This window comes from Marmota marmota, unplaced genomic scaffold (assembly GCF_001458135.2).
Source record: "Marmota marmota marmota unplaced genomic scaffold, marMar, whole genome shotgun sequence".
Lineage (NCBI taxonomy): Eukaryota > Metazoa > Chordata > Mammalia > Rodentia > Sciuridae > Marmota > Marmota marmota.
In genome coordinates this window covers 47,277,364-47,293,780 of record NW_025999900.1, presented here as the reverse complement: position 1 = coordinate 47,293,780, position 16,417 = coordinate 47,277,364, and the positions used below count along the sequence as shown (strand labels likewise).

General features: G+C 33.0%; 1 protein-coding gene across 1 annotated transcript in view; it reads left to right on the top strand.

Moving 5' to 3' along the window:
• Positions 1-16,417, top strand: part of Cep128 (centrosomal protein 128) — a 385,475-nt gene that overhangs the window by 157,925 nt on the left and 211,133 nt on the right. The window contains exons 19-20 of the mRNA XM_048799524.1: positions 1,440-1,616; positions 5,275-5,334. Of these exons, the coding sequence (XP_048655481.1) occupies positions 1,440-1,616; positions 5,275-5,334 (237 nt within the window). The remainder of the gene's footprint in view (positions 1-1,439; positions 1,617-5,274; positions 5,335-16,417) is intronic.

Here is a 16,417-nt window from a genome sequence, read left to right as displayed (position 1 = left end):
TAGGTAGTCAGTTTGAGACAGTGCAAAGAAGGAAGATGAGGCAGATAAACAATAGTAATATTAATGATAAGTGAGATATATAAGGGCAGAAGGCAGGTTGTCCAAGGGTCTTTCCCTTTGAGTAGAGGAAGTTTGGTTCATATTTTAATGTCAATCGAAGTGAAAGGACAAAGCATTTGCATTTCTTATGGTAAAACCTCATTCATTTTTTCATGATTACTTTTCTTTGAGTTGAATCTCATTGTTCTTTCAGATTCAAGCTGGGTTTGTTGCCCATTAATCTTTTCTTTTTATATTTAATAGGATAGTTAAAAATCATTACATAACAGCATTATGTAATGATTGAGGACATAATAACCATCCATCATGATTTTGGTGTGTCTATATATGTGTGTGTGTGTGTGTGTGTGTGTGTGTGTGTGTGTGTATATATATATCCCCCTATTATTTTGTGATAAGCCTATAACTTTGGATTTCTCTAGCACAGGTTGACTATCCTTATCCAAAATGCTTGGGGGCCAAAAGTGTTTCATATTTTGGAATATTTTCACAGACTTTACTATTTGAACTTCTCTAATCCAAAATCCAAAATGCTCCAAAGTTTGAATGTTTCTGAGTGCAGTATTAATGCTCCAAAAGTTTTGTGTTTTTAGATTTTGTTGTTACGGATTAAGGAGGCTCACCTTGAATGAAATTGCATAATTATAGTGATTGAGAATGGATTTGCATATCCACTTGAATCAAAGTGTGAAATATGATATGTCAAGAACTATGTAATGTTTTGAACAACCAACAATAAAAAATTAAAAAAAAAAGAGAATGGATTTGCCTACAGTAGGCCCCAAAATTTAATTTCTTAAAGGAATCCTTAGAAAACCCTTTTGATTAAGTATGTTTACTTTCTTAGAATATATTCCTATCTTGCTTTTATCACAATTTCATGACTCAGTGACATTTCAGTGGTATAACTGCATTTGGCTTTTTAAGAACTAGGTGAAATAAAAGTAATAGCACTTGTTTTTTTTTTTTCCCCCTCTCAAATGAAGAAACTAATAGTGTTACATTTGGCTCTTCATCATTTCTGGTGTTTTACTAATGTTTAGGGCAAACTCAGTTTGTGGCTTTAGCTTTTACTCTTTGATCCATTAATAGAAATGTGCTATTGAATGGTAAAGGATTTTTTTTTCACCATTTTTCATTACATAATTATTATAATATTGTTTGTCAAATATCTGCTCACCCGTTTTTAATCTGCCTCACTTCTGAATTCTATAACTTTATTTTAGTTAAGAAGTAGGTGGAGTGTTTTATTTTAGTTAAGTAGAAGGACTGATAGAGTCAGATCTATTTTCTAATCCAATTCTGCAATTTGAATGTATAGATAGTACAAGTATTTTTTCCTCTACTTAATCAAACTTCTATTTCATGTCTTTTTACAGGAAAAACATATAAGCAATGAAGAAGAGCACTTAAGGAGGATGGAAGAAGCCCGACTGCATCTCAAGGATCAACTTCTTTGTCTGGAGACTGAACAGGAATCCATTCTTGGTGTGATAGGAAAGGAAATTGATGCAGCTTGTAAAACTTTTTCCAGGGACTCGATGGAGAAATTGAAGGTATTTATGAGTTCTCATTGTGACTTAAATTTTCAGTTAGTTTCCTAATATCTAATTATAATTGGATTGTAATATATGGTTACATAGTAGTCACATTTTTGTTCTGGAAAGTTTTAAGAAAACAAAATAGCTTCTTGCATTTTTAAAGAATAAATTATACCTATAATTTACAGTATAATTATACCTTATAGAATAAACTATACCTATTGCTATTACACTGTCATAGTGACAAAAAGTGTGGTGTTATTCATTGAATTACCTATGTCTTACTGTTTTATGAGAGAGACATCAGTTCTGACTCAGGAGAATATCCTTGGAGTTTAGAAATCTGAGTTTCAAATTTTTCATTATCATAGTTATGGTTTAGATATGAAGTGTCCCCGAAAAATTCATGTGTGAAACAATGCAAGAAGGTTCAGGGGAGAGTGATTGGGTTGTGAGAGGCTTAACCCAGTTAGTGAGTTAATCCCCTGATAGGGATTAACTGAGTGGTAACTGAAGTGGTAGGGTGTGGTTGGATGTGGGAATTGGGGGTGTGGCTTTGGGGTATATACATTTTGTATCTGGAGAGTAGAGTTTCTCTCTGCTTTCTGATTATGATGTAAGCCGCTTCCCTCTGCCACACTCTTCTGCCATGTTGTTCAGCCTCACCTTGAGACCCAAGGAATGGAGCCAGCCTTCTGACTGAGACCTCCAAATCCACGAGTCTTTAAATAAACTTGTCCTCTACAGTTGTTCTGGTTGGGTTCTTTTACTCATAGCAGCCAAAAAGCTGACTAAAACACATAGGCTGATTTGTTGTTAGTATATTATTTGCTACCATCCATTGAGTTCTGTATTACAGGTTCAATGGAAAGTATGGTATATACAGTATTTCTCTTAACCCCTAAAACTACCCTATCCCTTAGGTAGTCGAATCCAATCCACTGTAAAGAAGAGAAAACTGAACCTGGAGGGGTTAAATAACTTGCCCTGTCCATCCATCTAATCAAATGCTAATCTAGGACTTCTAACATTAGAGGACTAACTCTGGATCCTAAAAACATACCCACTATGCTATCTGTATTTGGTTTACTTTTTCTATGTTTTAAGAGGAATATTGCAGCTCACTTTGTAGTTGTAGTGAAAAAAAATATATTCAAGTGATTATGGATGTTTTGAATTCCTCGAAGGGGAGCACTTATGTCAAATTTAGTTCTGGTCTAAGACTTAGCATTTGCTCTCACCTCTAGGAAATCACCAAGGGGTTTTGTTAGAGTTAAAATTGGTTATTTGGTAGTTCATAGTTCTGTGGGAGAAAGGCAGAAGAATCATGTGGAAATTTTCACAAAAGAAATAATTTCAATTCTTTGTCATTTTCTTGATTTTTAAGAAATATTGCTAATGAAATTCAGCTACTTATGTACCAGATGACTACAGAAAAATGAGCTTGAAAAATGTTCTGGAGAATGTTGATATTTCTAATTTTTATAGGTGTGTATATAAAGTCACCATATTATTTATTCTACTTAATAGATGCATATAACATTTGAAAACTTTAGGACATATGATTAAATCACTAAGATTATAAAACATTTAGAAATCTATCTGAATTAAAGATATCTCATTCTCATAGGTCAATCTTTGATAATTCCAGAGCTCAACTAAGTAGATTTAGGTATACTTCATGTCTTTATTTATGTCTCTTCCCATAACACTTGATCTGAATATTAATTCTATTGTAGAGCATGAAGAGGATGGGTTTTGGATTAAGATAGATGTAGGTTCCAATCGACAGTAGTACCTCACAAATTTCTAATGTATGACTTTGAATCTGTTATGTAATCTCTCTATACTCTCTAAGAATTTATATCTCCAATTGTAAGTTGGCTCATTATGAAGTTAATGTAAGATGACATATAAAGTTATATACCATAATATGAAATATTTTGCATTTAGTAAATACTAAGGTGACAATATTAGTATTAATGTCAGCTATTGTTATATAGTATCTTTTTTGGTAATGTATTCACATATGCACATGTCTATTCTTTATCATTTTGTAGTGAAAGGTGTGTTGTAGTGCTCTTGCCATGACAGACCTTGATGTTTGTTTATGAATGATGACATCTTGATATATAAAAACAATGGGGTATTGAATGTGTTCTGTGTGCTGGACACTGTGCTAACTCTTATTTTGCTTGGTCTTAACATTGGCCTTATAGTTTGTCTGCTTTACATATATTCCCAGCATAGGAAAATTAAGCCACCACTTGCAAGTGGTCAATACTGTTCTTTTAAACATGAAATGATATGTAACTCTGTGAAGCATGTCACAGAATATAAATGTTACTAATATTCTTTATGTCAGATTATTGTTTATTTCAATTTTGAGCACTTTAGGTTAATGAAGATTTAATTGAGATATATGACATAATTGAGTGAAAAAGTATATTATAATCATACTTTTAGAGAAAAATCTATTTCTAATACTCTTTCTTATTATAATCCATCACAAGTAGATGTTTACAAATATTCATCAGTAGACTAGATAGTTAAAGGGAAAGAAAACACTGAGAAGTAGGGTGATTGGCAAGAATTGTACAGAAAAGGCAGAGAGGGCCTAAGAGTAGGGTGAGATTTAGATAGAAAGATGTATAAGAGAGAGGCTGGTTATAAAAATACAGCACTTTTGCACATGACATGAGGTAGTCACTTTATGTGTATGTGTTTTTCCTGTGTCAAAATGAATTAATGTATGATATTGTGATACAGGAAATTAATGTGCACACACACTAGGTGGTATGAAAGTATGCAAGAATAAGCATAGATATCTCTTTACATAGAGGTTAGGATATATTCAAACAAAATATCTAGGAAGAGATAATATCATATGTAGTGCAGGGTTCAAAGAAAGGAGAAATCTGAAAAAAATTGTGTTTGCAATTATAGAGTTATTGACAACCTTTGAGTATTGCTTTACTTTATTAGTAAGACAAAACCAAATGGCAAGGGATTTTATAAATGAGTTGATATGAAGAAAAACAGGGAAACTATTAATTAATGAATTATAGAGTTTTGCTACAATCATGAAATATGTGAACATATTACCAAAAAAGATACTATATAATAATAGCTGACATTAATACTAATATTGTCACCTTAGTATTTACTAAGTGCAATAAAGCAATATTTGCATGAGGTCATGTCAATGAATTTTGAGGTTTTGTCAGCTTTTTCAAAGGACGGATGAGACAAAATGGCCATCAGAGTATTGAAGAAGGATAAATGTGACAAAGAATTGAATTTCCATGTAATTACATATAAACCTCTTCAAAATGCATTTTGTGGAACAAGACTGAGGAAAAAGATACAAACAAAAGTGAAATAAATTGGCTCTCATCAAGGCTGCTGTCCATGAAAGATTACATGGAATCAGCTTTCAGAGATCCTGACAATGATAGCACTTGATAGTTGATTTTTTCATGTTTCTATATTTAATCTAAATGCATTTAATAAATGGTCGTTTGGAATTGCTTGAGTTATTTTTACTAACTTTTGTTTTTTTAAATCCTTAACTTTAGTGACTATACTTTTGGATATTATGGTGAAGAATTTCATTTATGCAAGTTCATGTCTGAGAAAATCCATTTCTAATACTCCTTCCTCTTTTTTGTAGGTTTTATCCTCTGGTCCTGATATTCTCTATGACCCACATCGCTGGTTAGCAGAAAGCAAGGTAATTATTCATGCTTATCCTAAGTTTATCATAATATTTATGAACTGTAAGGCATCCTATTTGGCTTATTCATATATTTTGTCATATACTGACAGTTTGTCATGATTCATTCTAGGAAAGATGTCAGTGCAATACATTAAGAAAATTTTATGTTTCTTATTTTAACATTTAGAAATTAGCCAAAATAATTTGGTTATTTGGGGTAAGCACAAACAGTCTGGCAGCTCAATATGGCTCAAGCAAATCTTCTCACCTTGCCGAGTAATTCACAAAATGGAGAGGTGTGAACTTGATATTCTGAAGATGACTTCCCTTCCTCATGAGTCTTTGGCATTATGATTTGATTTTAATGGAAGGTAAGCAAAAACAAATGGGACAATTTTCAAATTTTATAGAAAAGGTTCTACTACATTGTGGGATAAGTATCAGCTACCTTAATATATCAGATCAACTTGCAAGTTCATTTATTAGGATTTATGGGATATTAAGACCATTTAGTTTTTAGTACCTACTTGAATTACCAACTCTTATGCACATGCACTCCTTTTTAGTCTAGTTTCCCTTAGTTTTAAGATACTAATATCAAAAAATATTTCATTTAAATTCTATAAGAAAACCACCTATACTACAAACTTCAACAATAAACTCCAATTTAGGATTTTATTACAAGAAAAAACCTTTAAGTTTTGTCTATTATCCTTATTTTAAAAATAAGTGAGGTCTCAGAGAAGGAAAGTGACTTGTGCATTGCCATGTAAAGAAAGAAAAACCAAATTACCTGACATATCTGAGTCACAATTAATGTGTTAACCACTATACATACTGTTATCTAGTCTTTGTTCATTCACAAGATTCATTAATTGTATAATACTTTGTGTCACACTGTGGATATAAGGACTAGCAAGCCATGCACTTTGCTCTCATATAGTATAATAGGGAAAACTCAGATGTAAACACATTTTAAAATATTTTAGTGTGCTGTCTTGTTATAGACATGTCACCATTGAAAAAGGAACTTAGGACAAGGAAATATCTCTGACATTTGTACTGAGATGGCCGTGGAATATGATATTGTAAGCATATCCTTAGAAGCTGTATTGGAAAAGAGCAATGTTTTAAAATTGGTCCAACCAAATATATGTAGAAGTTTTTCAGTTGGCTAGTTATGGTAGAACAGTGGCAAGAAGATAAAGAGTATTTGAGTAATCACAGATAATGCACTGAGGTTGTTGAGTAAGGAATAGGTGGGAGGCCATGCAAAGATAGAAGTCACCTTTGAAGGCCAACTCTGCACTAGACAAGTCTCTTCAAACAGAAGAAAGAAACAAAGAACATTTTTGATAAGAAAATAACAGTCTTATAATTGAATACTAGAATTTATCTTACCTCATAAATTTTTCTTTACAAACACTAATGCTCTGCTTCCCTAACCATTTTTGATAGAAATAAATGCAAATTTGTATTTTTGTCACCTGCATAGCAAATTTAGAATATACATGTTTTGCTATCTCAGTATTTTTTGGCAGAAACTTCTGTTGTGCATTAATATAACATTTCTCTTCTTTTTCCCAACTCGGCAATTCTGACAACAAGAGCAATGTACTTGGAATTTTCTTTCAAGTTAAAATCTTTATCATTTCTGAACAGAAAGCTTTCACTGCTGTGGTTCAGTTAAATTATGAGAGCCAGAGATGACTCTTAATCATAGCTCTTTAATTTGGGAGCTAGCAAGCAGTTTTCCCTTATCATTTAATGGGATTGAACTTCTGATCAGACCAGTTTTAATACTGCATGAGACAACTGTTCTTTCTACACTGTAAAAGACTGTGATTAAAAAAAACCATCCTGACCAACTGACTAAGGAGGAATTGAATCTATTTACTAGAAAGATGGCTTAGGTTATTGATGGGCTACAATACTGTAATTCCCATGAACTATGACTGGACAGCTCTATAAGTATTGAAGATAAGATCTCAAATCAGAGGACAAAAACTATATGGAAAGTAGAATTGCTATTCAGCTAGTCCATGCTGACATCTTGCAGTATTGGAAGGACCTCTGAGAGGGCATTTGGTAATTGTTTTCATAAATCAACTAAATGAATTTCTTCTGTTAGTGTTAATTCTAGAAGAACCGGAGTATTGGGTGGGGATTTTATCACTGTTGCTTTGTTGGCAGCGGTGACATCACATAAACGTGAAGTCTACCTGAGAGTTGGACCAGGTTCAGAGATAAAATAACCAATGAAAGGTCAGGATAAGACATTACAGGAAGGAAGAAGGTAGAGATGGTTGTTAAAAAATGCCAGGAAAGAGTTGCTGTAGATTAGGGATGTATTTTTGTCATAAATTCTAACAAGGCGTGTAGAGGTCAAATTTTATTTAGATTAACTAATAACGAATAGCTACAATGTCTTACAGACTACATGACAAGAGATGGGCATTAAAAGGAGTAAGACATGGTCCTGCTTCCTGGGAACCAACTTTATTTAGGAAAGGCAGACACATATGCAGACAATTTTACTAGATTTTAAGAACTGTGGTACAATTATGCTGATGCTACCACAGAGGCTGATAATGCTGATGAATCTTGAAATATGGTACAGAGAAAATTATTTTAGGAATGGTGTGGAAGAATAGCATGATAAATGCAAAGAAACCCAAAGTGCTTTGGCAAGAGTAGAATAACAAAGGGTGAGACAGAGAAGAAGGGGAAGAGGCCACAGGCAGAGAGAGGGATTATGTTTGTAGAAAAGTGTATTGTCTGTCATTTTTAGGAGCTTGGATTTAGATCTGCATGTTGTGAATAATCACAAAGGAGCTTTGAACAAGTGAGTGACATGCTCATGTTTATATTTTTGAAGGATTACCCTTATAGTAATGTGAAAGGCAGATTAGAGGTGGTAAGATTTGAGGCAGGTAGACAAGTTAAGAGGCTTTTCCCATAGACTGGGTGAGATAGGGTGACGCTCTTTATTAAGGATTTTTTTAAGAGATTTAAAAACAAGCAAAGATGGGAGTAAAATTTTGGTGATAACTTGCCAGTGATGATTAATGTTATGTCAGAGGGTGCTGGATTTTCAAGCCAAACTAGAACACTCTAGGCAAGGTTGGTATTCAAATAAATGGGGACGCACAGTCCTAGGGAGGCAAACTAACAAAGGTATTGAATGAGATTCTGAGGCAAGAATTGGTATCCAGAAAGTTCAATTTGCACTGGAAAGTCAAAAGAGAAGCAAGGACACAGGCGCAGATCAGAATTTAGATTCAAATTGTAGAAATAAACGGGAAATAGCTTAAAGACACTCACTGCGAGACAATAGGGACAGCTTCCCAAATCTAGAGCTAACAGGCACTCTCTCAGGATGGAACCACCTGGTAGCTAACAAGAATCACAGTTTATCCTACATCTTAAATTACCATTTAGTGATATTGAATAAAGAAAAGCTGATGTCTTCTGCACAGGTAGGATCCTCAGTGCTCTAATTTTCACATTTAATTCTAGGACACCAATATTAATTACTTCCTTAAGATGCATACAGGTGAATTTAATATACTTCATTGGCTATAGAAAGCTATATTCTTCCTTCTTGGTCTTTATCCCATTGTATTGAGTCCTCATTTACTCTTTTTTCCTTAGTCTGTAAGTTTTACCAGGGAAGTTATCTGTCTTTCCTATTCCTTATATTTTTAGCACATAACTGCAATGCCAGGCTAATGGCTCTATAAATGTTTTTTTTTTTAAGTATCTATCTATATCTGTCTATCTATCTATTCATTTTTTTCCATTCAAGTTGCTTCCTCAGATTAAATATTGTAGCTTAATATTATAAATAAAAAATTTGACTTCAACAAATGTTCTGCTTCTGGAGATTGCTTTTATTTGATGAGAGTTGTAAACGTGAAGATTATGTGGACAAGAAACACACAACTTGTTTGGGGAGTTTTCTATATTATCCTCTGCTATTTTCCCTAGGGTTCACACTTTGTAGTATAACATGTTCAGGGCATCGATAATCATTTTCATTTCCTTCCCATAAAACTATGACAGCTTTTGAGATCATATTGTTTGACCTCAGTTTGTAGATAGGAAAACTGAGGCTTGGGCAGTGTTGAGTTTTACTTAAGGACATAAAACTAATTAGTTACTGAGAAGGGTTTTGAGCTTGAGTTTCTGAACTCTTTGCCATTGCTTCTCTCCCCTGGATGTGTAAATTAGACTTGAATATAAACTTTACATTTGTTAATATTGTCATTTTATAACATGGACATTTTTAAACAGTCATTGTGTGAGAAATATTAGACCCAGTGTGTTTAATTGTGTTGAGGGATCTGAATAATCATTTTTGTAGTCATACAGAAAAGAAAATATTGTACTTGGTATCTTGATTCATTTGTTGAAAATATGCTTTAGATGTATACATGGAATATGTTCAATTTGAGCAAGTTTTATATTTTAAATATGTAATATTTAAATGGAGCTATTTTTGCTATTTTCCTTATTCATAACTAATTAAAATGTAGGGAGAGTATTTACTTAGGTTATAATTATATTTTTAGGTTGGCATGAATTTGATGGGTTAGTTTTGTTTTGGTGACCTAGAACATTCTTAATAATTGCCATTCTCACTTTCTCTGGTTCTTATGTAAGCATTTTTTCCCCCAAAATTATTTTTAGAGTTTTGATGAAGGATACATAGTTGTTAACATAGCAAAATTATGGGTCCTAATATTTTTGCTAACTCTCTAAGTTGTAATCTTTTTATATGAGTTTTCTGTTTTCCTTGGTTTTTAGTTCTCTGTCATTCTATAGTGACTGTATTATTATGCTGAATTTTAGTAGAGAATTCTCACAGATTAAAAAATCATTGTGATAGTTTTACTGGATACTTACAAACATTCCCACTTGGTTGTAAGCTGTCAACAATGAAGGTTTAAAAAAAAGTGCTTTATTTTGAAATTCTCTATTTTGGTTTATTTAGCAGTGCTTGTTGATATAGTTAAATAAATGAGCCTATTATATAATCTGTAAAATGCTCCTGTGAGCCGTTAATAGAATGGTTTTTGCTCTTTGATTAATAGCCTTGTCAGCTAATTATTATTTGGAATTGTTAAAGTTATTCCTGTACTGTGTTCCAAGCTGCTTCTCCAAGATTCTTAATGAAGATATTTATCTAATAAACACCGATTCTCATAATTGATTATTGGTTGATTAAATTTCTGTAAATTGATATTTTGTTTTGGATTAATATATTCTACATATATATTCAATTTGTAACAAGGATCTAACTATAACCTATTTTTATTCTGTTTGATAATGAAGTAATGACTTCATAGGTATAAATTAAAGGCCATATTTTATTAGCCTGCCTAGGCTGTGATAACAAAACACTCCAGGCTGGATGGCTTTAACAACAGATATTTATTTTCTCACAAATCTGGAGGCTGAAAATCCCAGATCAAGGTGCAGGTTTGGCTTTTGGTGAGCTGTCTTCCTGGCTTGTAAAGGGCCAGCTTTTCTCTATGATGTCACTTGGCTTTTGTTTTGTGTGCTCTTTAAGAGAAAGAATTATGGCATATTTTCCTCTTCCTATAAAGACACTAGAACTGTCAGATTAGGGCCTGACCCTGATCTGACCTTTATGACCTCCATAAAGATCCTATTTCTATATACAGTCACACTTTGGGTTTTCAGTGAAACCCAAATTTTCCATATGAATTTTTAGAGGATACACCTATCAAACCCGTTTAATACTTTGTTTCATGGGTAGTTTTTCATTGTTGTTGCTTATTGTTTTATTTTGTTTTTAGGGAAACCAAATTGATTATTGTTAGAAAGAAAGAAATATGTTGTTTTTCTTTTACCAACTCTTAGCAATAGTAACCACCGGAGGTAGTTAATAAAGGTTAGAGATTGGGATGAAGCAGGTGGGATAGTGCCGAGGAATGGAAAATGTGAACTTGTTTTTTGCATTTGCAATTAAATCCCTGAGCAAAAACAGATTAAGGCAAAGGATTGAAGCACTCGATCCCCAGGGATTCATTTTGTTTTTACTACATCAATTATAAGAAATTGAATTGGTAGTGAGTGAACATTTAAAATAGCAGGCAATTACATAATTATGATATTAAATTTGTTTTTATTTTGAGGTATCAGACGATCTGATAAAACTATGGTTTCATTCTTATGTGATAGAAAATGGAGCTGAGAAGAATCTTGTACCTGATCATATTAGTAAAGTATATCTGCAGTATAATTCGGCATGGTCCCCTACATTTTTTTTTGATTCCCAGTGTTAAAGGGGGAAATGTTTCTTTCATTTGTTGTGTTTTATAGAGCAGATTTCATAGAAATGGATATGATACTTGAATACACATATACTTCAGAAAGATAAAATAGTTTAAAAATAGTCGGAATGAGTGGCATATGTCTAGAAAAACAGTACTTTCTCCTTTCTTGGTTTTGTGCTTCTCACCTGGCACTTGGAGCTATTTACTTTTACCATAGCTGATGCAAACCAATCCAATTAAATACTAAATTATTTCCTAAACATGACTTGTTTTCAGAGCAGGTGGTCTTCCTATTGATAGGAGGTTGAAAAAACTGACTTCTGTTTTACCTTTCTTACAAGGTCTCTTCTGTAGGCTGTGGCAAACATACCCTTTATCAGTTTGTATTCTATTTGATACTTTTTAAAAAAGTGCATTCTTTTGGGCTTATGACTTTTAAATGCCTTTATCCTATGTAAATATATTCAGTTTACCAAAGTTATTTTATTCTCTATTAAATGGTAATAATTACCACCATCTTGCTAATAAATCAGTTTAATATTCTGACATGTAATCATTCTTTATAACATTAAGTAATACCTGATCTCAGACCAGTGCTTCTAGAACTAATGTATAGTGTATTTCCATTGCCAGTGATTTAATCTTTTTGAAAAATGTACCTTATTCTCCAGGCATTTCAATTTTGAAATGTGAATATGAGGGTTATAGATTTGCCTTTTGTCCAGCTTCCCCAATTTCTGAAGCACAATGGTTAATATCTTGATCCTTGAAACTACTTGTTGAAGTAATTTAAAAGTCTCAAAATTGGTTGAACAGAATCAGAATTTGTAGCTTTCAAAATGCCACCTGAAAGCCATTATTTAGGACTGTGCCTGAAGGATGTAGAGATACTGGGGTCTGCATATGTGCATTCTTTTAGCCTTTCTTTGTAGCTGTATTTTTGTAGTTCAAATTAATAGTGATCATATTCTAAATGTGTTACATTTGAGTATTTATTCAGCTTTGTTAAGATACTTATTCTAAAAAAGTAATTGGACTTTTTATTTCCAAAACATCACTTTCTGTTTTTGTTCCTCAAACAGAAGGTGCTCTATCTCTTTATGAGAACTTAACAGCATCTCAGTTTTCATTGGAGTTGCAAGTATGGGATCACGGCTATGTGCTGAAATGTGTACTAGCTGTGGTGCATCCATCTATACATGCCAGTCCCCTTGGAGTTTCATCTGATAATGTTACAACATTCCTGAAGAAAGTATTGAAGATTTAAATTCTTTGCAAGTATAAATATGTGTATGTATTTATGGTGCGAAATTCAGCAAAAAGTCTTGGCTGGCAATATGTCTTTTCCAGGTACTAGATATAATATTTCTTTTCCCCCCTGCATTGTATTAATAATATGATACTCACTGGGGCTCTTTGGATTATTTTCTTGATGAGATGGCAAGATTTTGTGAGGTGAACAAAAGTCATGGTCTGTAGATTCAGATTGTGGTTTAATGGTAGAAGAAGGTAGGAAGAGTATAAGTTTCCTCTTACTTTTTTCTAGTTAATATCAATAAATAAGTGTCAATAACATTCAGAATCATTTTCCAAATGATCTATATCTAAAATTACTAGTTAAATTGTAGAGAATATATATATATATATATATATATATATACACACACACACACAAATTATTCTCTACAATTTAACTAGTAATTTTATNTTGATCCATTATATATATATATATATATATATTCATTGAATTCATTCACATCTTAAAGGTTTTTGACAGTATAGAAGTAAGCAGAATAAATTCTGAATGTTTACATTATCTCTCTTTCTAGTCCTCTCTCTTTAGAAATAATCACTATCAACAGTATGATGTTCATATTTTAGTCCCTTTTTGGTTAGATAGAGGGAGCTGCAGTTAATTTTGATAAGACATGTGTTTTTTATTGTAATATATACTTGGTTCTTTCTTTGTGCCACTATTTGATATTGAGTATATCCATTTTGTTGTAGTATTTTTTTTTTTTTGGACTTTCTGTTCCATCACCCCAGATTTGAGTTTTCTTTTTACCTTTGCAGCCATTTTTCTGTTACTTTCAGGCTTCTGTTCATATTTTCTAAAGTCTCAAGTATTTCTATAGTCACTCTCATTGGTTTCTCTTATTTATTCTGCTGATTCTCCCTGAATGGCTTGAGGATTCTTTAGTCTGTATTTTTTTCTTCAGGTCTTTTATGCTTCAGACCCATATATTCATCTAATTATCTGTGCTTCTGTGTTTCATAGGCTCATCAACATTTTCCAAGCTAACATTAACTTCTTTCATTCTTAAATATTTGTTTCTTCTAGGTTTCCTGTTTTACAACTTTATAAGCTAGAAATTTGACCATCAACATTGATTTTATTCTACCTTTTCCATAACTTGTGGGCATCTGTCAAATCTCAGATACATAGTTAGGATTTGGATCTACAGTGTACCCCAAAGGCTCAGATTTTAAAGGCTTGATCCATAGTACACAATTTTCAGATGTGGCACATGATTGAATCATGAGGACTTTGACCTCACCAATGGATTTATCCACAAGTGATACATATTTGATAGCATTATTGGGCCTAGGTGGAGGAGGCAGGTCACTGAGGGCATGCCATATATATATATCTTGTTTCTGGCTTTTTCTCCCATTCCTCCAGTCCCTGTGTCTGTTGTCTGTGTGTCTGTCTGTCTCTTTTCTCTCTTTCTGCTTCCTAGCTGCCATGAACTGAGCAACTTTCTTCTGCCACACCCTTCTGCCTTGATCTTCTGCCTTGTCTTAGGCCCAAAGCAATGGCCCTGGCCAACCAAGGAATGAAACCATGAGCCAAAACAAATCTTTTTGCCTTTGATGTTTCTCATATATGTATTTTTTATTTTTTTGGTCACAGGGATGGATAGCTTACTAACTCACATACTTTGGTTCATTCCTTACACTTTTCATTGGCTTGAAGTATTATAGAATTATAGTAATTTCTTGATTTCCAGCCTCCCACATTTTCTCTGCTCTGTGTAGAGTATACTTTAAGGAGCATACTTTCTGAACTACAGTCTCATTTGCCAAAGGAGGATGATGATATTTCACCACACATTCAACTCAACTCCTTTTTCCTCATGTCTCAGAAAAAGGTACAGTAGAAAATCCCTGCTTTTATCAGGCAGGGAATTGCCCATGTTTTCTGTCTTATGGAAACTTAACTTCATGAGTATTTCAAAGGGAATATTGAGAAACAAAACAGACTTTATTAAATGTCTTAATCTTAATTGGATTTTACAGCCCAATTGAAGTTTGTGACTTCTGTATTTATCGAGTGACATTTGAATGAGACAGAGGTCGACAAATTGCATAGCAGGTACTAATATCCAGATCTCTGTTATTCAGGGAAGTTTCATTTTAGCTTCATTTCCCTAACCTCTTTATCTTTTTACCCTTCTTGTTATGGTGTTTAAGTAACAGCTAAACTGAGGTAAAATTCAAATATCCTAAATTCTCTCATTCTTTTCTAGTATCATTCAATGGTTTTTAGTGTAATAACAGTTATATAGCCACCAGCACAATGAATTTTAGGAAACTTTTATCACCCTAAAAGAAAATCACTATCCCTTTGGTTGCCAATCTGTGCTCAACTACATTTCCAGTCCTAGCCAACTATGGGCCTTCCTACTCTATAAATTTGTCTATTCTGGAATTTTACATTAGTGATATTTTATGATTTGCAGTCTTTTGTGGTTGACTTCTTTCATTTAGTAGAACATTCTCAAGGCTCATTCATGTGATGGCATATATTAGTACCCTTTCTTTTGTTGCCAAATAATATTCCATTATTTGCATATATCTAATTTTATTTATCCATTTATCATTTGGTGAATATTGGGTTGTTTCCATTTTTTTACACTGTTGTGTCTATGTTGCTATGAATATACTTGTATGAGTTTCTGCAGGACATACATTTTCATATACCTAGGAGTAGAATTGCTAGGTTGTATGGTAACTCTTTGTTTAGCCCTTTGTGGAACTTTCAGATTGTTTTCCAAAGGGTCTTTATACCTGTACATTCCTGTCAGCAGTATGAGTTCCAGTTTCTATTCATCCACACTAATAGTTGTCTTTGATATTAATATTTACCTTGCAATATATGAAGTGGAATTTCATGGTGGTTTTCATTTGCATTTCCCAATGGCTAACCATGTTGAGCTTCTTTTTATGTCCATATTGTCTACTTGTATACCTTCTTTGGAGAAATGTCTATTAAGATTTTGTGCCTGTTTTAAAAATTCTATACTGACTTTTTACATATTCTAGATATAAGTCCCTTAACAGATATGTGCCTTGAAAATATTTTCTCTCATTTAGTAAGGTGTCTTTTCTTTTAGTCGATGTAAATCTTTGAAGCACAAGATTTTTTATTTTGATGATGTTCAATTTATCAACTTTTTTCTTTTGATGCTTTTGATTTCATTTCTAAGAAACAGTTGTCAAACCAAGCTTACAAAGACCTATGCCTGTTTTCTTTTGAAAGCTTTGTAGTTTCAGCTCCTTTATTCAGGTATCTTGGATTAATTCTTCTCAACATTGTTTTGTATCACTGTTTTTTGCTTTATTTTCTTGTGGTGCTAGGGATTGAACCAAGGGCTTTGTGCTAGCTAGGCAGATGCTTTACCACTGAACTATATTCCCAGCCCATGACAGTGCAATGTTTTAAAATTTTTCTTCATATAGGTTTTGCTCTTTTCAAAAGTTTATTGGCTTTTAATTCTCCCCCCCCCCCC